We start from the raw sequence: 22,676 nt of genomic DNA, 5'->3' as shown, positions 1-22,676 counted from the left end.
CAGTTTAGATGGAACATTCTACGAATGGCTTATTTATATTTGACTCCAAATATTAAGCAGGGACAAAAGAAAATCACACACTTCAGCTTTAAAATGGGTAAAGCAATACCACACAGCCTTAAAAATCCTATAACAATGAGCAAGTTTTCTATCTCAGAACACTGACATCTCAATTTGAAATAAAATGAAATTCTAATGACAAAAATGCTTGTTGTTTATTATTTAGAATCAGATTTTGATATTTTCTGAGTGTTGTAATGCTACTGTTAACGTAGTTGCCAGATTTGTAAGTTGTTATTGGTGGTTGTTGAGTGAAAGGAACTTTCCAAGATTACAAAAAAGAGAGACATGAGATCATTTCCCTTTAGATGGCTTCTGCTCTACAAAGAATTCTGACTCTTATTGATACATTTGAAGATAATTAATAACTGTTCTTTTCAAAAACAAATTACATCAATGCTTTAAAATATACTTTAAAAATGTGTATTTTTCATAATCTGTTACCACAGATTCTTTCCTCAGAAAAAAAAAACTGCTATTAACAAAAAAAACGAATGCAGCCATTTCACAGCTTCATTTCCTGTCAAGTGAAGTGACGGTTCCGTATTCATCTCTATGTACTTCAGTTTTTAACAAATGCTTCAGAGGATGCCTGGGTAAGTAAATATTCTGCTGTTTTGTCTAGCATAAACCAATAATTGTTACTCGATACTGCACATTAAAACTTAAGTGCATTTGTTTTTAACATTTAAAGTAACTACATGGCACTACAAAAAAAAAAAAAAAAAAAAATGAGTAGAAAGCAGTGTGTTGGAAGTTGTCCAATAGTGACCGTAAAAAAATTGATAAAAACCTACTTTTTTTTTTTCATTGTTAGTCTGCGTAAGTATAACGTAAAAGATAAACAAAAGTTTTCATCTGAGCATGCTGCATGTGGCCTATAAGAATTTCAGGGATATAAAATGGTCTGTTGAGTCTTATGTGCAAAAATGTCTCTTTTTGGCAAGGTTCTCTAAGGACACCATGAGGACTACTCTGTGCACACTTGTCTTCCTCTTCTCTCTACCATGGAGTCTAAATAGCCATTTAACAACCAGAAATAAGAATATTGCGGGAACAAACACAGCAGAAAATGCATCACGGCAGAGGGACTACACTACTGATTCTGGAACAGAAAACGTGGTTTCACTTTCAAGAAGCGTTCAGACGCGACAACTTACAAGTCACTCTGAGCAGCAAGAGATCAGGCTGAGGACAGCCAATGGTGAAGATGAGACATCAAGGACAAGGAGGAATGTACATTATGGCAAACAAAACTTAACTACTACATCGACACACCCTGAAACGCAATTGCAGGATGAGGTAGCTCAACAAAAGGAACTACAAAAACCAACAGAAAGTTCCCGCAGACCACATACTATATCTCTTTTGCAGACAGAGAATGCTACAGAATTTAATGTCTTTACTAAACCATCCAATGCCACAAGGGCAGATGTTTCGCTAGAGGAAAAGACAAGCAGTGGATTTTCTGAGACACAGAAAGCCACTCAGGAAACACCTACTTCCGATTTCACTGCGCTCTATGATGCAGAAGCAAATAAAACAGTCATGGATAGCAACGAAACCAGCACAAATAAAGACCTTCCAACAGCCCAGCCCACAATGGAGACTTCAGACCAACCAACCCCAATGACTCATGCCCACACTTCTGCAATAGCAACTGTGGCAGATTTCAAAGGGACTCTAAGCACCAATGGTGTAAAAACCACAGAGGGGAAAGAAGTCACAGACAAGGGGACACGCACTAAAGGACCTGAGCTTGAGACTTCATCAATAACTAAGGCAACGAAGATGTGGACCACCAAAAAGCTAAGTCCACCATCAAAAGACAAGCAGCAAGCGAACCCAGGTCCTGCTGTGGCGGCTGTGATCGGCACCACGTTTGTCTTGATGTTGATAGCCATAATCTTTATCTTGGTTAGGAAACGCAAAATGCAAAGAAAGCAGCTAGAAAATCCTGAGTGGGCCGGACCCTCACCATTTCTGGATGTCGATGTTCAACCAAACCTGCCAAATATGGAGGAATCAGAGGCCATCAATAGACAAGGCTTCAACCAGATGTCCGTTTCCAGATACCTCTCCCAACGGCTCTCAAAACACCTGACATTCGGGAGGAACACAAGTGAGGAAGTTCTCATGGGGGACATCCTGCATGGAAGCACGTTTGGTAGAGAAAATCCAGATGAGGTCCAAGCCCCCAATGGGAACCCGACAGCTGCTCAAGACTCAAGTGAGACAGAAGAAAACAAAATCCAGGAAGGTCAAGAATCTGTGGACTCTTCAGATACCAAAACACCTGCATCAGGAAGTGAACAAGAAACTGTGACGGAGAGCAAAGAATCAAAGCAGACTGATGACCTCACTGCATCTATGTCTTCTGGCCCGGAGACCGTAATTAAACCTCCTCCACCTTTAGTGTCTATAGATCTTGATTCCCTTTCAGAAGAAGCAGCTCCTTTGCAAACATCAGATGATGGGATTATTCCACCAGCTCCACCACTGCCCTAATCTCATGTGACTATCTGCAAACCAACAGACTCATATTTTCTTTCTAAAAATCAAAAAATTATGTAAACACGATTGCTTGCCACCTTGATGTATCAAAACCAAAAGTTCAGAACATATTGAAGAGGTTGTGTTTTTTTATTAGCCAATAGGCTTTAATTATGTCACAATCGGTAATCATGATATGCTACTTGCCAATCAATGGCATCTTAATCTCAAGAGAATCTGACTGGACAAAAAGCTGTGTAGTCCATGATGAGTCATCCATATTCTTGGTCAGGGGTGTCCAATCCTGCTCCTGGAGGACCAATATCCAGCAGAATTTAGCTCCAACCAGTTCTAACACACTTGCCTGGAAGTTTCTAGTGAGTCTGAAGATCTTGTTCAACTGCTTCAGATGTGTTTAAATAGGGTTGGAGTTAAATTTTACAGGACAGTGGCCCTCCAACAGGTTTAGACACTGCAGTTCTTGGTCGATTTTCCCAGAAGAGAGAGCATGTCAATTTTAAATCTGTATATCTGCTAAAGGTTAGTGTAAGTACACCAGCATATAGCTGCTAAGAACTAAAAGCTACAAAACTCCAATTCTGATTTAATTTAGGTCTTTAAAATGTCAATTTTAATACTTTAACAGCTAAAAGCTAATGTATGGCTTGCTCAGGCATAAAATCCTCAGCATGTCCAGTCTTTGTTCTTATGCGCTTAAGTGTTTGTATGAGAAAGAGGGAATTGTAGCCTTAATACCCAGTTTGTGAATGAATTACTGCATTGCTATAGCTACTGGGAGCATGTCTGGGCTTCAAACTGAGAGGAACTGTCAGATAAACAGACCCAATTGCAGCTCACTCTAAAAATACAAAGTGTTGCAACAACACGGTCTTGTGTCCTTCTTTCCTTCAGCTGTAAAACAAAAAGGTTAAATGTTAGTTGCAGGACTGTATGCTAATATTTTTGCTTATAAGCACCTTTGGATTTTTAGGGGTTCATCAACATTTCATCTAATCTCTGATGCTAATTAATCATATGAATATTTCCATAAATTAAAAAAAAATTAGATATATTTCTAGGACCAGTAATACGCACTGGATGATGATTCAGTGGATAGATGCTGTCTAAACACTTCCAGACTTACAGAAGAAAAATGAAGCGATTCAAGAACCTTTAACTGAACATCATGAAAATCATTCCACAACCGGTTCTCGGTTTCCAACACTAACACACTCTGTGCCTAGGGATCAGCACACCTGAAGTACTACTATTGAGAAAGGTATGAAGTTAGTACAAGTAGTATAGGGTACAATGGGGCTAAAGGCACCCCGGGGTAAAAGGTGCCTTTGATATTATTTTCTAAACCACTAGACACAAAAACAAGGCTTAGCACTTTCCAAAACATTCATTTTTCAGGATGCACGTGTATATTTATCTGATCTTTGACGCGATTGCATGCAGCAGTGCAAAGTTGATTCTGTGCTTGCTTGATCTAATATTTTACATTTTTTTAAAATGTTGTAGATTTAAGTAGCAAATGAAAATCGCTAAAATTTAATGCATATATTTTGAGACAAAGGTCTTCTTTATGATTTTCAGTTTTGTTTAAGATAATTAAAGCAACAGTTTTTAAATAACGAAAGAATATGTAAAAGTATGGTATGTGGGGTAAAAAGCGCCACTGCTGTTGAGGAGCATCTCGCTGCAGCCTGCGGTGGACATCCAATCCCGCCCACATCCAAGCGTGACGTCACAAGCCACGCCTGTGTCCAATTACGTCACATTCTTCTTATTTTGAAACAGGAAACCGCATCGATAAGAAGATAAGTCTAATTGTTTGCAAACTGCTAAAAAGAAGAAGTTTGCCGTGTTGGTAAGTAAAAACAACAAAAACATCTTTGGTCTTTACGAAGTTGACAACTTGAAGGTGTGCATCGTTTGTGTGCATGTGTAAACAACAGTTCAGCATGCTTATGTGTTTTGAACTGTACACAGGCACGTTATTATAGATATCAGTAACACAAATATTTATGCATGTTTGTTTGTGTATGTGTGTGTGTTATCCTCAACCAAGATACTGTGCAAGTGTTCTGTGATCAGTGTCATTAAAAATGTGTGTGTACGGAGAGGTAAATACATATGTGAGAGGGATAGAGTGTGTATATGAGTAGGTAAGAGTGTTATGTAGCTATTATTTAAAAAAAAGGAGGTTATAAAAAAATTGCACATTCAGTTAGAGTTCATTATATGTCATAAAAAATCAGTGCATTATATATTAGTGCACTGATTCTTACAACATATAATGAATGTTGACTGAATGTGCAATTTTTTTTATAACACTCATCTCACCGACTCACACATATGTACTTACCACCCCACACACACACACACAGACACACAAAAACTCACTCACATACATATGATATTTTTAATGATATACACTGATCACAGTACCCTTGCAAAGTAACTTGGTTGAGCAACCACATCATTTCACTATGAATTGCTGGATAAATCTGTGTTTGTGACAAATTATCTATTTGCACACTATTCTATATTATTGAAAAGATTACATTATTATTCTATATTAATGGAAAGATTACATAATTATTGCCAATCTTTGTTTGTCGTGTTTCACAGCATTCTACACATTTTTGGTCCTAGCCTGATGCCGAGCAGTTCTGCTGGGATGAGGGGTTCCTGCTGCAGTATTCTTGTATGCAAGATGGAGGTAAATGCCATTTAGTATGACAAATAATTAGTGGACCAACACACACGCATTCTGTATTTTTAACAGGAGTGCCAAGAGGACATAAAGTGGAAGTTTGTAAGAGACATTGGCCCAGTGTTGTGCTGGATACAGAGTCACCGTGAGTTATTCTGTGGGGAGGTGAAAGGGCCTGACTTACTCCAGATAGACAGTAAAAATCAACAAAACGCCATCAAAGACTACCTGGGGTCGAATCAGATGAAGCAAGAGATGTCTTTTTATTAATCTCTCGGGACCTGAAGTGGGACAAACACATTGACTCCATTGCTAAAAAGGCCCAGCAGAGGTTGTACTTCCTTTGCCAGCTGAGGAAGTTCAACCTGCCACAGGAGCTGGTGAAACAGTTCTACTCTGCCATCATTGAATCCGTCCTCTGCACTTCTATAACTGTCTGGTTCAGCTCAGCTACCAAATCTGACCTCAGAAGACTACAGAGGGTAGTCCGGGCTGCATTGGTACAACCCTCCCCACTCTCCAAGAACTGTACTCATCCAGAGTGAGCAAAAGGGCTGGTAAAATCACCCTGGACCCCTCACATCCAGCACACTCCCTCTTTGAACTGTTACCGTCTGGTCGACGCTACAGAGCTCTGAGCACCAGAACGACCAGACACAGGAACAGTTTCTTCCCTCAGGCAATCTACCTCACAAACAGTTAAATGTTCTCCCCACTGTGCAATAAAACATGTGCAATATCAAACTATCCATACTTATGTTTATTATACATGTGTTTTTGATTTAATATATCATACATCTACCCACATTCCCTTGCATAATTTGTATATAGCACATCTGTACAATGCAATATTCTGATTGTTTGAGTATCCGGAGGAGCTGGACACATTCATATCAAATTGTCTTGCTGAACAAGGCTTGAAAGTCCATTTCATGTTTCTGTGAATAATCTAACAAGACAAGGAATCTCTCTATGTAGCTTAGTATGTATGTATACTGCATTTTAAGAACCGTTTATCTGATCGTTCAGCTGTTCATTTATGATAGTTGGAACATATCTATATTTAAGGCTCTTAGTGGTTCCTAGAACCAGACTCAAGTCTAGGGGTGATCGAGCATTCGCAGTAGCTGCTCCGTTTACTTTGGAATAGTCTTCCTACAGAAATCAGAACCGCCCCTACAATATCAATTTTTAAATCCAGGTTAAAAACGTTTTTATTTGAGCTTATTATTCGTGATTTGCGTCTGCTCTGCCCTATGTCTTGCAGTTTTATGTGTGAACTGTCTTTGTTTTAAATTCTGTTTGTGGTTACTTTTTTTGTACAGCACACTGGTCAACAGCAGTTGTGTTTAGTGGTGCTCTATAAATAAATTTAAATTGAAATCTCTCTTATAGAACATATATTTTTTGTAAAAAGAAATTGTAATTATTTTTGTAAAATAATAAATATAAAAATACCAAATGAAGCAAGGGATGTCTGTTTATTCATCTTTAAATATATGGAGGACCTGGACACACTTCATATGAAGTTTTGTTGATGAACAAGGCCTGAATGTCAACGCCATGTTACTTGTTATAATCTGTCAAAGCAAGCAATCTCTATTTAGCATATGTATGTGCAGACTACTGAATATGGAGAACTGTCAATCCTATCATTCAAATGTTAACAATTGATGATAAGTGGAACAACACATCTTTAGAAAATTAAATGACAAATATAAATTATAGCAATATGTTGTGACTTTAACAATAACAATCTAATTGAACCCTTTAAATTTGATAAATCTAAAAGGTGTCTTAGGTAGTTTAAAATCAATAGTAATAAATGAGAATTTATCTCATTACAATAAGGTTGAATTAGGTAAGGTGTAGAGGTTTTTTATTACAATTAGCCTAATTTAATCAACTAATGCAAGTGTTTTACAGGCGGTTGTGATGAGAAATCAGCTCTGTACATGAGACATATTAAATATATTAGATTTAAGTTGTGCCATTTTAGCCTAGACATCCTTTAAAGAAATAAGAAAACGTGTATTAGTAAAACGAAAGGCAACATATAATTTTATTTAGATCCCTGAAACGGCTGTAAATTGCTTCAACGATGTTACTTCTGGGTTTCCCCTGTACGGGAATCACAAGAGGTGACGTATATGATAGGGCGTGGTTTATGACGTAACGCTTTGACGTGGGCGTGACTGTATTGGTATGAGCGTGACTTGTGATGTCACACTTGGATGTGGGCGGGGTTGGATGTCCACCGCAGGCTGCAGCGAGCTCTACTTGCTACTGTTGGGGCTAAAGGCGCACAGTAATTAACATAATTAACAGATCGCTGACTTTTCCATTTGTTGAAATGACATGGTTAGATTCAGATGGTAAATATCATATATTATGTTGGGTGTCCATATTAGAGATAATCACCATGTTTAGAATGAAACTATATTTAAAAGCATGATATTAATCATATCATACAATAACATATCCTTTGTTGTTACTGTAAATATATATTCAATTATTATTGGATATCCTTCAATACTTTCAGAATCTTTACTTATTAAAATTATTTTGTTTCTATATTTTAAAATATATTTTTTTGATTTTAACACATTTAAATGACAGTATATTTATTGACCAAAAATTAATTTTTATTTTTCAAAATAAGCAGAAAACAGTACAAACTTTGCTAATGTGATTGTATTGAACAAGTATTAACTTAGACATTATTTTTTTTTAAATACCCGTAAAAGGTCTCCCTTGCCACCTCATACATTTATAAGATTTTTAAACAAAAACAACTTGAATGATTTATTTTATATATATAGATATATATATTTTCTGCAATTATACTTTTTAGGTGCAGTGAATAGCACATTTTTCCTTTAGCCCCGTTGTACCCTACTGTGTGTCTTCTGCAGAGTGATGAATGCAGGGCCTGTGCACCACCAGCAGCAGAAGTGAGAGAGGAAATGTCATAGCGGAGTCAAATTGGGAAACAGACCATAAGACTATTTTCTGCCTTTTGATTTAGTTTCAAGAAAAGTCACTTCATCTGTTGGTATTCAGCCAGAGTTCAGTGGTTACTTGAGCCATTACCTTTAAACAACTAGTTTGCGGGATGCCAACAACAACTATTTTTTTTTATTTTTATCCAATAGAGACACTACACCATGGTAAAGCTATAGGACTTTTTTGTTACGTTATAAGGTTTTAATTTTCTGACAGCATTCAGTTCTTATTGGTATTATTTACTGCTGCAGGTTTTATGATTCAATAGCTCAAACCCTCACAAAACTTCACTGTGCTGCTATGCAGGCATTCACACATTTGATTGGTGTTGCTATGCTGCTTTGCCTCACGGCTACATTCACACTTCATTGGTGCTCTTAAAATGTGCAACTGCACTGTTAGAACACTAGGGGGAAACAGGTGGGAGCCAAATGGAGCATGACAGACCACTGTAAACCAGACCATCCCATATTTATAACTATAGATATATAGCTACATAGATATAAAGACTTTAAACACTAATACATCCAGCCAAACAGAGTGGAGTTCATACAATATACTCTAAACTAAAAAACTAAAGGGCATACCATCAACAAGATGAATGAAATGAATCTGAGAATTTATTCAAAGACAAATACTAAAATCCTCAAGAATGAAATTAAAGAGTGCATCAACAAAAACAGCTTTCCCTTAAATGAGGACATGGCCGTAGAGGCACATTAAACCACGTCGCCCTGTCTTCTGCATTTAGCTGCATCACACACAGATTAATTCAGCACCTAACGGTACAGTCGCAATGGATCGTGGGTTCATCTATCAAAGCATCAGGCTGTGTGAGTAATGGGATTTCTAAAAATGGCATGTACACGGACCATGACATGTTACAGGAGAATAAAAAAGTGTGAGAGCGATTGAGAGAGAAAAATCAGGGAGATGATTTGGTAGCATGTGCAGATCTGGAATATAAAACACTGAAGTCAGCATGCCCCCCCCCCCACCTCATCAGCAGCAGTATGGGTCGACTCTGTGCTGCAATTTGCCACCTCCCCACCATTCGATGATGCTTCATCTCCCTCCTTTCTCTCTCTACCTCCTCTCACACATCAGACATCCCTGAATCAAGTGGGCAGCCAGCAGCAGCGGAGGCTATCCAGGGGTGCAAACGCTCTGCATGACCATGCCTGGAAGAACGGAAAGGCAGGGAAACGGCTAAGAGAGACTCTAAACCAAAGTAATTCTCGGCTGCCAATGAGAGGAAAAGGAGGGGGTGGGTAGAAGAGGGGGAGCAAGAGCGAAAGAGACAGTGAAGACGAAACGTGGACCCTGCTGTCATACAAGACTGGGAAAACATACAAGACACCAAGCAAATCAAAATCATCTTCTGCTGCTCTAGAAAAAGGGGGAACAGGAAAGAGGGGTCAGAACGGACAACGACATGTTCACAAAGTAATGGAAGGGATCAGGTAAGCAATATATGACATTCAGACAAGAATTAGGAGCGTTTAAACTCTCACAGCTAGGCTTACCAAATATGCTCAACCACAAAATGCAGAGAGATGTTAGGTCAGAGTGAGTCTGCAGTAGAGCATTTTTATTTTAAAAACAGGGACACCTCCACCAGAGCACAAGATACTTTCCCCCACAGAAATTTCTGGCATGTGCACACACTTTTTTTTTTCTAATGGTAACATTAGGTTATTAGACTACTGGCAAACATAGAACTTGAGATGGACTTACTGAAGTTAATTAATGATTCAGGCTTTAATGTCATGTTCAATATTTCCTACATACTGACGTAGCAACCCAGAATACATGTAACTTCCCAAAACCTAGCATGGCGTGATGTGCACATGCATAGCGGTACTGTGCAACGCTATCCCCAAATGCCCCACAAATGAGGGGGTGGGGGTTCAGGATGTAGCCACTGCTAGCAAGGCTAAATGCTAACATATCAGTGCTGCAGCATGGCAGGGTTGCTCCTGGAAGAGGCTCAAGCTATTAGCACAGGCCCACTGAGAGAGAGAACTGAGTGGCTCTGTATGGGTGGTAACAGTGAGACCTGTGGTTAACAGTGCAATGGACAGAAAAAGTTCAATAAATGAAAATGGCATCATGTCCGTACTTTGTTGATGCGTTATACCAGGTGAATAACATTAAGCCATGAGCCTTTGAAAAGTGCTGCTTAATTCCCAAAAAATAAGGTGTAATGGGTATGTCATCCAAAAGTAGGGGTGGTCTTTCTCCTAAAGAGTTCAAATGATTGCTACATCTCCCGAGAACCTTTATAGCACCGTGATATAAAGCATTGAGGATACTGAGGTTCTCATTCTTAAAAACTGAAGTTGATTTGGTCTGTAAAGAACAAATGAGAATATGGTTGACAGAAACATCAGAACAATACTTAGTAGGCGTACACTGCAAAATGGTAAATGATAGTCACATTTAAATTGCTGGAAGATGAACCGACTTGTTTTTTAGTCTTTAGTAGATGAGTCTCAACTCCTACTGGGAGACCAACCTTTTCCACTAATCTAATTGTTAGCTTTGATGCCAATTAATTTACTTTGAATAAAAGCAAAACCTAAAGAACAAGTTTGTAACAAGTTTTCCTTTTTACAGGACAGCCCACACCACACCGGCCTCCATGCCGACTAACCTGTTGCTTCTCCTTCTGTTCGGGGCACGTGTGCTGGCCATTTGCCCTCCAATGTGCACCTGTAGCAGAGGCCATAGAGCGGTGGACTGCTCTGCACGAGGGTTGGCTATACTTCCTGACAGCTTGCAGCACAACATTCATTTCCTTAACTTGTCACATAACCGACTCCAAGATCTCGATGGACTCCTCAACCATTTTGACCACTTAAGAACTCTGGACATATCATACAACCATCTGCACCACCTTCCTGTTGGTCTGCCAAGAGCACTTTGGGATATATGTGCCTCTGGAAACTACATCCATCAATTGGAGAAGAACGATACGGCCTACCACTGGAACCTTCAGAAATTGGACTTGTCACACAACTTGCTGGAACGAGTGGTCTTAATTAACAACACGTTGTCCAATCTCCTGTCTCTCAACCTTAGTCACAACAAATTCTGGACTCTCCCAACAAACATGCCCTACAATTTGGAGATGGTGGACCTCTCTCACAACTACTTGCTGCAGATCTTGCCTGGCTCACTGGATCGCCTTCCCAAACTGACGAGATTCTACCTGCATGCTAATCGTTTTACCTCGTTGAGCGATGGTGTCTTCAGTCAACTGGATGGACTGCAGCTCCTCACACTTGGAGACAACCCTTGGGCTTGTGAGGATGAGGAAAATATAAACCATCTGCTGACCTGGATGCAACAGACCCATGCAAAGATCTTGGGCTGTCCCTGCTACACAAGGCCCACATGTGGAGAAGCCCACCTGGCCACTAGGAGAACCTGGCACTCAGCCGCATTCACAGAGCCGCCGCTGGGTGCCGATGCTCGTCATCCTAGCCATCGAGCACCAATGCAGGTAGTTACATCTGGGTACCTGTCCAAGTCAGCCCAGTTGAATGTGGGTCAATATCCAAGCGTTGTTAATACCTCTGGGCCAGGCGAGCAGGTACTGATTGTGGGTGGGGGATTTCTCACATCAGCTCCATATAGCCCGTCCACACAGTCAAGCACAACAATCCGAACACGTAGCACCAAGAAGGTCCTTCCCGGCAGAGCTCGCAGCACAAGCCATAAAATCCACATATGCAGCTTTGAAACCACCATTTTGAGGCTTTTATGTACAGTTGTCATCCTCAGTGCTTGGTGATCCCGCATAACATCTCTTGAACTAGACATGCTGCCTTGAGTCTGGAAAACAAAAAAATCCACAAAGAATGCAAAACAAGAGACTTACCTCTTAGGTTTCCATTTTCACATTGTTCTGGCAACCTTCTTGAACATTTTTCAAAATATGCAATCTCTGCCTGCTTCCAATAAATGTATCGCCTTCTACATAATGTGACTGAGCACTGTATGGCAGACATATCAACATCTAGACGTGTACAAGTACACTACAATTAGCAGTGTCTTAATGTGCAAAACTGAATGTTCTTTCCAGTATAATGCTTGAGTATTGACAAAGATTTGTGCATTTCATTGTTTATATTATGTATTAAACAAAACACTTAAAGTGTAAAGCTGATGTGTTCTATGAGTACAGACATGCTGCCTTTAACTACTGAAATGAGAACAAAATTGGAAAATCCATGGTGTTTTACTACAACTACATAAAGCCAACAGGCCCTGCAGCGAGACTGGAAAATGCCAATTGCTTAAACACAGCAAAGCAAGAGCTGACTGTCCACGCCAAGAGAGGTTTAAACTAAATGGAACTTCTGGTTCCCCCGGATATCCTCAAATCCCATTGTGCCTCTCTGTGCTATATGAAAGCCATCAAGCTCGGCCAGCCATTTTACATTCTTTCACAGGATAGTAAATAGATCAAATGAATGCCAATTCTTCATAAAGAGGGGTTTCCTTCTGCTTACAAAAAAAAGCACAAAGCTGGTGCTGAACAGAAAACAGTCAGCACCAGCACTCTTTGAAAATACAGCAGAGCTTGCTTTAAAAAAATCAATCATTTCCTTGATGTACTTGGTGACACCAGTTTAAATGTTTTCTCAGCAGTTTGTTGAAATATGTGCCTGTAAAAAGAAGAGGGGATTACCCAGCTGAGTATTGGTTTTTCCTCACCTACCTTTACATCTTATGGGCTTTTACTTGCCATCTCCTCTGGCTTGCTCGCTAGGGGCATTATAAAGCACCATTCTTTGCGAAGCTGCTTTTGAACAATGTGTCTACAAATATCTGTCATATTAAGATCACTGACTACTTAGCAGACTCCACTCCATAAACTGATGTCTTCATGTTATTAACCAAATAAGCAGTAACAATAATGAGAGAGAAGTAAAAAACTAGCCCACAGCTTTGTATTTTAACAGAATCAATAAACAACTAAAGAACAACAGAACACTATTTATTGGTTTTCAAAAACCTGAGTACTATCATTTACCTGATATGCAAGGTTGTTCTCATCATTATTCACTTTGACATAAATAGCCCAGATTAGTGACCAACATACTCAAAGCCTCATGGCAGATGTAATGAACTATAAAAAGTTAAAAAAAATTTCCCTGAATAAATAGAAATTAAAATGATGAACCAACAAACTAATGTAAGAGACTACATGTTCCATCAAGTCATGTAAATATGTACAGTAAATATATACAAAAAATTGCATTAAAAATAATTTTGGTTGTAAAATTCACATGGTTGCTTAAAAAAAGAAGAAAAGAAATAAATGTTTGATTTATGTTTCCTAATATCCTACTACAAAAGTCTAACAGACGTCAAGTGTGACATCAGTGCTGTATGTTGCATCAATTACAGGGATAGTTCGCCCTAAATGAAAATTGTGACAATTTACCCCTCCCTTTTCCAAACTTCTATGACTATGTTGAACACAAAGGAAGATATTTTGAAATAAATTTTTGTTTTGTCTATACAATAAAAGACAATGAGGTCCAATGTTGCTTGGACACCAACGTTCTTCAAAATATCTTTTTATGTTCAACAGATTTGGAATAACATTAAAGTTAGTAAACAACAAAACTTTCCTTTCTGGGTGAACTATCCTTTTAAGAGGTAGAAAAACAACAACAAAAAAACACCTTTGTGGCTCCACCTCTTGTAAGGGTGTTGGTTTAAATGTGTAACACTCAAATAAAAGATAACACTACTCTAGCATTCACACGGGCATCCTCCTAGAGAATCGAACGGACGCAGAGCAATCATCCAAACGGTAAATATGACTATTTATATAAAAGTATTGAAAATAAAATAATTAGTGCTGTCAATCGATTAAATAAAAATAATCACACAATTTTTCTTAACTAATCACAATTAATGCCACCTAACAAAGTTTAATACTTTTATATTGCAATAATTTTACATTCAATCTTCAAATAATTGTATAAACAAAGACAGTATATTTTTTATATTTGTTTAAATTGCATCTTTTTTATGACTGAAGGCTAGTATCACTGATACCAATACTACTGATGTCTCTATAAAAAAAATTCCCCTAATATTTGAGCATTGATTATAGCCATTCAACATTATTGTATAATTTTAACATCAGACAATCTTCACATAAACCCATTATAATTAATGTCATATTTACCTGTGCCCTTCAGCAGAAATATAAAGTAAAATTTAAGTTATCAAACACTAAATTCTTGAATTAAAAATTTAATGTAGATGAATCCTTAAAGCTATAAAAGTTATTGATTTCCACCTTTTTCTTTTTAATTTTTTTTTTTATTAACAAACATCAAACAAACCAGGTTTTTTTGTCCGCTATTTTTTTTAAGAGCTGCCGCTGCTAAATGTGACACAGATCTGACACGCATCGTATTTTCTCTCAAATCTCTCTACCTTTTCTGACTCACTTCAGGGTTTAATGTCTCTACTAATGAACTGACAAGTTGAATCGAGGGTGTTAGATGATGGAGACCGTGATGGGCTGCTCCAGGACAGATTTGAAAACCATTTCAGAGTAGGGGTGTGCGATATATATCGTCTGCGATATCGTAATTGTTGTTTTAGCGATGTGCGATTTGACATTAGAGCATTTTGCAAAAACCATTCAAAGTTACAGAGTGCACACATACATTACATGAAGTCTAGACTAGTGCGTGTGTGCATTGTATTCTTTCACTGCAGGATTCAGTCTATTACATTTAGAATGATCATTGACCACAAAATTCAAGATATGAGAACAGAAAATGTATACATTTAATTTCATATAGTTAATCAATATCACACAAAGGGTGCCGTTTCTTTCTCCAAAAACTACCATTACAAACGTAGGCCCTAATATTGATTTTTTTATTTTTTTTTTTACAACAGTTAATTAAGAGACTTACGTTTCAGACACCATACTGCCTGTTTTTGTTCTATTTCGACAACAAAAAAATTCCAAACACAGCCACAACGCTATTTCGCGTCTCTGAGCAACATGACGATGTTTAGTTCCTGAATAAATCAACCTTTTAAATGATTCGGTTCAGTTCCAATGACTCACTTATTAACAGTGACTTGAAGCCAACTGCTGGCAGTTTTAAATTTCAAATTTAAACTTTATTCTAATAATTTTAAATAACATTATTCAACGCTTTATGTTTTAATATATAAACAACATTATTTATGCATTTGCAATTGCAGGTTAAATGCATTCATGTCCTGCATTAAACAGTGCGTAAACGCATCTAAATGCCACTTCAGATGCAGCTTCTGTGTTTCCTTTGCATTGCAAAGATGAATTTTATTGATACTGATTTCATTTGCTTGGTAACAGCCCAAATGTCTTATTATTCTAATTCACTGATTAAATGTAAGAAATTTGACTGAATGATGCACACTTTTAGAAAAATGGCTTTATATAAGGTAAAAATGTCCATAATTGCCTCTTTGGTAATTTCATGACTCAACTGACCACGACATTGCATGCACGTAGTTTCATTCAGCTTTGATATGAAAAGATACAGGGTACAGCGTGCACCAGTGCCTTTGTGCGTGCAGTTGAAGAGCATGCGCTATGAGCACAGTACCGTTTCCACACTCGTTTGACTCGCACCTAGCGCTGAAGTTAAGTTAGAGCATGCGTCTGAAATATCTCCCATTTGATGCGGACCTAAAGATGTTCTGCGACTGAATAAATGCACCTCTTGCCAAAAAAAAAAAAAAGAAGAGACCTAAGCAGCAGTTGAGCCATGCGTTATGTTAAATACTTTTAAACAAAAAAAAAATTAATCATCTGCGTTAACGCACTAATTTTGACAGCACTAAAAAAGTTATATAGTTTTTATGTACCTTGAATACAACTGTAGAGCATTGTTGGTTAATTTGGAATCTGTCATATGACTTTAAAAATGTTCAATTCCTTTTAATTTGTAAATTTTTATTTTATATTTGTTGTTTGCCAAACAGTGAAAGACGCAAGTATGGCTTCCAAAACTCAAATCCTACTACTATTAGTAGCTGTAATAATTACAAACATCAACGCGTCAGGCAACATGAGCACAACAATCAACACGGACATACCAGGCAACAGTAGCACGTCGGGCAACACTAGCCTGCCAGGCAACAGTAGCATGTCGGGCAACACTAGCCTGCCAGGCAACAGTAGGACGTCGGGCAACACTAGTCTGCCAGGCAACATGAGCACACCAAGCAACACAGACCTACCAGGCAACAGTAGCACATCGGGCAACACTAGCCTGCCAGGCAACATGAGCACACCAAGCAACACTAGCCTGCCAGGCAACAGTAGCACATCGGGCAACACTAGCCTGCCAGGCAACATGAGCACACCAAGCAACACTAGCCTGCCAGGCAACAGTAGCACATCGGGCAACACTAGCCTGCCAGGCAACATGAGCACACCAAGCAACACGGACCTACCAGGCAACAGTAGCACGTCGGGCAACACCAGCCTGCCAGGCAACATGAGCACACCAAGCAACACGGCCCTACCAGGCAACAGTAGCATGTCGGGCAACACTAGCCTGCCAGGCAACAGTAGCACATCGGGCAACACTAGCCTGCCAGGCAACATGAGCACACCAAGCAACACGGCCCTACCAGGCAACAGTAGCATGTCGGGCAACACTAGCCTACCAGGCAACAGTAGCACGTCGGGCAACACTAGCCTGCCAGGCAACATGAGCACACCAAGCAACACGGCCCTACCAGGCAACAGTAGCATGTCGGGCAACACTAGCCTGCCAGGCAACAGTAGCACATCGGGCAACACTAGCCTGCCAGGCAACTCAGGCACACTAGGCACAGATGTGTCAAACATCACCACCACCGGCAAATCGACCACCAGCACAACCACCACCAAAAAATCAAGCATCAACCCAAACACCACTACTTCTTTTGCAGCATCTCTTTTCCCAATGGGACTGCCTGGACTTCTGTTCTACACTACTATGGTTCTCAAAATCTTTCAGCTGATCTGATTATCATCTCACTTAGTTTGCAACTAAAACTTACAGGGACAGGGCCCTGCACAAGTTGCTAGTACTGTCAGATTAATGATACTTATGTTCTAATAAATACCTGATTGCTTTAAAAATCTAGAAAATATATGAAGACTTTAAATGAAGAATAAAGATTGCACATACATGCCAGTTAAGGATGAGCGTCTGCACATATTTATCAAAAAGTGTATGTATTTGTCATTTATATTAAATATGACATACTACAAACTTGCACATCAATAAACCAATATTCTTCAGTTATTCTATGCATTTATGTAAAAATTCCTAAAAATTGTCCGGAGTTATACCGATATATCATGATTCAAAAATAAAGCTCCTACCTGCGAGCAATGTAATAAAAGACAGGATTGCCATTCTTTGACGTGCCAGCTTGATAAAAGATGTTGAGCGTCTTTAAAGCTTTAAACTCTTCCTTCTCATGGACTTGATGCCTTAAAAAAAAAAAAAAAGAAAAAAAAAAGCTGAATATAAATTAGGGCTACTATATATATATATATATATATATACACACACATATACATATATACATATACCCTGCATAGACAGCAATACAACTGAAATGTTCCCAAGTCCAGAAATGTAACAAGGAGATCGGTAAAATAATCCATGTGACATCAGGGGTTCAACTGTAATTTTACGAAGCTACAAAAATACTTTGTGCACAAAAGAAAAAAAATGAACAACTTTATTCAACAACGTCTCCGCTGCGTCACCCTAGTGCCATTTTGGAGAGTATACGCTGGATGTAAACAATGTATGCTGTTCTGGGTCAGCTGCGTCACGCCGGATCTGTTGTTTTTCGTTCAGATCACATCACAACAACGTAGGAAACATAACCGGCGTAACGCAGCTGACATAGAATAGCATTCGCTGTTTACGTCCAGCGGATACTCTCCAAAAAGACGGGGAGGAGACAAATTGGTGAATAAAGTCTTTTTTTTTTTTTCTTTTGTGCACAAAAAGTATTTTCGTAGCATCATAAAATTAAGGTTGAACCCCTGATGTCACATGGATTATTTTACCGATCTCCTTGCTACGTTTCTGGAATTGGGAACATTTTAGTTGTATTGCTGTCTATGGAGGGTCAGACAGCTCTCAGATTCCATCAAAAATATCTTAATTTGTGTTCTGAAGATGAATGAAGGTCTTACAGGTTTGAAACGGCATGAGGGTGAGTAATTAATGACAATTTTCATTTTTGGGTGAACTAACCCTTTAATTAGCTTTACATTTTCACAACTATATATACTATTTCTTAGTTAAATCTGAAGAGAATATAAAAAAAGTAAGAACAGTGACCTTGTCATAAATTCCTCAAACTTTGAGCTGGTGAGGTTGAGGCTGGACCAGTGCGTGTCAGCTACCGGCTTATGTTCAGGGGGGCCCAGGTATGCCAGGAGGGTGGCCATCTTGTCAAATGGTCTGCGGCCCACTGCCTTGTGGTCCCTATGGTAAAATTTTAATCAAAATATTTGTTAAAATCATGTCTATATATTCCGAAAAGACTAAGTTGACAGTAGAGACCATTGGTTTCAATAGTCAATTTAGTCTCACAATGCTTTTGAAACACTACCCTGACCTCCTTTGCAACTTTTACCTGTTGCTGGACAAGTACTGGCCAATTCTTTCTTGGTTGTTCCATAACAGACGATGCAGGGCGAGCACATTGCCGTCACTGATGAAAGATAGACTGTGGTTCACAGAGTCACTTGGTGGAGAATCAGACGCAATATCCAAGAAGAACCTGCCAAAATAAAAATTAGGCATTTTGAAGCCCATGGAGGATCAGATGGGTTTAAAACATTGTGTTTCAAGACCCAATAAAATCACAACTGTCTTGGGTTGTAGTCCATATCTTCAAGTTTTAAGGACACAAATATGCTTGCATACCCCTAAAACAAGTTACACATTTACACACATACACAACTTTTATTCAATCAAGTGCTCTCTGAAAATACACTTGCACATACACATGCCTCTAACTGGCAACTAAAAGTAGCATTAACATTTCAATAATGTGACAATCTGAAGCAAGTGTCAAGTATATTATTCAAAAGGCCTTTTTCTTGCCTTCAGCTGATCTATCAAAAATCTCCACTAGAGAAACAAAAGATCTAATATGTGAGAATCAAGTAAATACAAACATACCTTCTGGCTGCATCAAAGTTGCTTTTGACAAAATCATTAAAGGGCCGCATATGCTCTTCTTTTGTGAACAGTACATGATTAGCAATGCTCTGGAGTACCTGAAAAGAAAAAAAACATTGTAGAAATTCTAATTGTTATATATAATTTTGTAAAGGGGCCCAGTGTTGTGGTATAAATAAGCATTTAATCTTGCCAGTTAGACAAAACAATTCACCATAAATGATGGAAATGGAAGTTATGTAGCTATACTATGTATGAACATGATATTACACACCTTAGACATGAGTTTGAGGCCACGCTCGATGCGAGGTGGAGGTTTCTTGTCTAGGATGCCTGCCTCATACGGTGATACAATAGCCGGGTTAATAAAGCGCAAGAACATGGCACTTCCTACTGCACCGATACTGTTCTGTGGAAACCGCTGGCTGACCACCTGCATAAACGGATGAGGGAAATGACAGCTGAGTGCATTATAGATAAACCATCTAATTATTGCCAGTATATTATTGCCATCATGATGATTTTAATTTGAAAACAACAAAACACAGAATACTAATATAAATTTTAATAAGTTTAACATCCAGGAATATTATGAAGAAAAGAAAAGTGTGACAAAAAGAAAGTTAACCGATAAATGTGTTTTTTGTCAGGTAAAACAGGCTCAACTAGAAAGAAAACAGGGCTATGATCCATTAAAAACTATGCAGTGTTTGCACAGAACAAATTAATGAAGACGTCAGACTTGTATGGTAGCAAAGATGCAAATTAATGCTGCCTAATGATTATCAACCATTAAAATACAACAAATACACACACCACACTTAAGCACAAAACAGTCTGTTACTAACCACAATAAATATTTGCAGAACAATGTGTAGCAGTGCATACACACCCTAAAAATATTAGTCATGGAAATCTGGGGTTACAATTTCCCCACACCTATAATAACTGATAATTTCTGTCCCAAATTCTTTGTAGGGGACTAAACTGTTTCTGTCTCAAGTGACTAAGTCAATCTAATAGGACTGAGACTTAAAATAGGCTATGAGAAGTCTCAGCTTATGCAAACATTTTTTAAGCCTACGGCTAATGAGCCAAAGATCCTCTTTTGCATAAATACAGTTGCATGCGGAAGTTTGGGAACCCCTTGCAGAATTTGTGAAAATGTGAATAATTTTAACAAAATAAGAGAGATCATACAAAATGCATGTTATTTTTTATTTAGTACTGTCCTGAGTAAGATATTTTCAATAAAAGATGTTTACATATAGTCCACAAGACAAAAAAAATTGCTGAAATTATTAAAATAACCACATTCAAAAGTTTGGGAACCCTTGGTTCTTACTACTGTGTGGTTACCTGGATGATCTACGACTGTTTTTTGTTTTGTGATGGTTGTTCATGAGTCCCTTGTTTGTCCTGAACAGTTAAACTGAGCTCTGTTCTTCAGAAAAATCCTCCAGGTCCTGCAGAATCTTCAGTTTTCCAGCATCTTTTGCATATTTGAACCCTTTCCAGCAGTAACTGTATGATTTTGAGATCCATCTTTTCACACTGAGGATGATTGAGGGACTCAAACACAACTATTAAAAAAGGTTCAAACATCCACTGATGCACCAGAAGGAAACACAATGCATTAAGAGCCGGGGGTGAAAACTTTTTGAATTTGAAGATCAAGGTAAATTGTACTTAATTTGTCTTCCAGGAAACATGCAAGTAGCTTCTGTTGCTTCCGAAGGGCAGGTACTAAATGGAAAAAAAATTATATTTCTACAAAATAAGAAAAATTTGGACATCTTCATTCTGTTCAAAAGTTTTCACCCCCGGCTCTTAATGCATCGTGTTTCCTTCTGGAGCATCAGTGAGTGTTTGAACCTTTTTTAATTGTTGTGTTTGAGTCCCTCAATCATCCTCAGTGTGAAAAGATGGATCTCAAAATCATACAGTCACTGCTGGAAAGGGTTCAAATATGCAAAAGATGTTGGAAAACTGAAGATTCTGCAGGACCTGGAGGATTTTTCTGAAGAACAGAGCTCAGTTTAACTGTTCAGAACAAACAAGGGACTCATGAACAACCATCACAAAACAAAAAACAGTCGTAGATCATCCAGGTAACCACACACAGTATTAAGAACCAAGGGTTCCCAAACTTTTGAATGGGGTTATTTTAATAATTTCAGCAATTGTTTTGTCTTGTGGACTATATGTAAACCTCTTTTATTGAAAATATCTTACTCAGGACAGTACTAAATAAAAAATAACATGCATTTTGTATGATCTCTCTTATTTTGTTAAAATTATTCACATTTTCACAAATTCTGCAAGGGGTTCCCAAACTTTCGCATGCAACTGTATGTATTAAAATAAAAAAATATTAATCTTGGTAATTAACTCGTTCTCTTTGTGTATAATCTGTTTACATGTACCAATTTTACATGTAACCATTTCAAAATCTTATGTAAACACATTTCCTTTTGTTTTTATGTATTTTGATAGTAACCAGTGTTTTAATATGTAAACACATTAATCAATCAAAAAGATGATAAAAATGCACCATGCTTATAACATTGTGATAATGTTGAAATGGTCCTAGCAAATGGCAACAGAAAGGAAATGAGAAAAAACAAAAAGACAAAATTAAGGGTGAGAATAATTAGACATTTTATACCATTACATACATTATAAAGCATGCATATATGCACCAATGGTTTCTGAAATTGAAAACATGCCCAACCATTGTTTTGAAGACGACCCATAGAGCACATGACAAGCCAGAGTAGTGCCAACATTTTAGATCATTATTTATAGCATGCAAATCACTTCATGAAAAGTTTTCCGAGAAAGACAAGACTCTTCAAGGAGCCAAAATACAGATTCATAACGTTTTCTAATTTAAACTTAGAAGCGTTTATACACTCTCTCAGAAGGTAGACCAAGTCAGTACCAGGCTCAAGGTCTGAATATTTGAGGATACACTGTCTTCATGGTAGAACTGGTCTTAAACCCACACAAAGAAACAGTCTTCTGCTTTACCGCAAGATACAGAAAAGCTGTATAAACTGATCCAAACTGCCCGCCACCACTGAGCCAGTCCACAAGATGAAATAAAAAAATAAAAAAATGAAGGGTGATCCAAAGCAGTATAATTA

The 22,676-nt window shown here is 38.1% G+C and overlaps 3 protein-coding genes across 5 annotated transcripts in view; 2 read left to right on the top strand and 1 right to left on the bottom strand.

Moving 5' to 3' along the window:
- LOC306854451 (neurofibromin-like) overlaps positions 1 to 22,676 on the bottom strand; it is a 79,763-nt gene that overhangs the window by 23,967 nt on the left and 33,120 nt on the right. For all 3 annotated transcript variants that reach the window (XM_079392443.1, XM_079392444.1, XM_079392445.1), the window contains 5 exons: positions 19,802 to 19,960; positions 19,528 to 19,625; positions 18,977 to 19,123; positions 18,679 to 18,825; positions 17,700 to 17,810 (listed from right to left, as the gene is read on the bottom strand). In XM_079392443.1, the coding sequence (XP_079248569.1) occupies positions 17,700 to 17,810; positions 18,679 to 18,825; positions 18,977 to 19,123; positions 19,528 to 19,625; positions 19,802 to 19,960 (662 nt within the window). The remainder of the gene's footprint in view (positions 1 to 17,699; positions 17,811 to 18,678; positions 18,826 to 18,976; positions 19,124 to 19,527; positions 19,626 to 19,801; positions 19,961 to 22,676) is intronic.
- On the top strand, positions 553 to 3,433 carry LOC306854163 (uncharacterized protein). Its single transcript, XM_079391980.1, has 2 exons — positions 553 to 656; positions 1,008 to 3,433. Exons 1-2 carry the CDS (start codon positions 637 to 639, stop codon positions 2,566 to 2,568), a joined length of 1,581 nt encoding a protein of 526 aa, XP_079248106.1. The 5' UTR covers positions 553 to 636; the 3' UTR covers positions 2,569 to 3,433.
- LOC306854011 (oligodendrocyte-myelin glycoprotein-like) lies at positions 9,380 to 12,427 on the top strand. The gene is made up of 2 exons (XM_079391783.1): positions 9,380 to 9,744; positions 10,901 to 12,427. Exons 1-2 carry the CDS (start codon positions 9,731 to 9,733, stop codon positions 12,078 to 12,080), a joined length of 1,194 nt encoding a protein of 397 aa, XP_079247909.1. The 5' UTR covers positions 9,380 to 9,730; the 3' UTR covers positions 12,081 to 12,427.

This window comes from Barbus barbus, assembly GCF_936440315.1.
Source record: "Barbus barbus genome assembly, chromosome: 34".
In the NCBI taxonomy this organism is placed as follows: Eukaryota; Metazoa; Chordata; class Actinopteri; order Cypriniformes; family Cyprinidae; genus Barbus; species Barbus barbus.
This window is presented reverse-complemented; position numbering and strand designations above follow the sequence as displayed.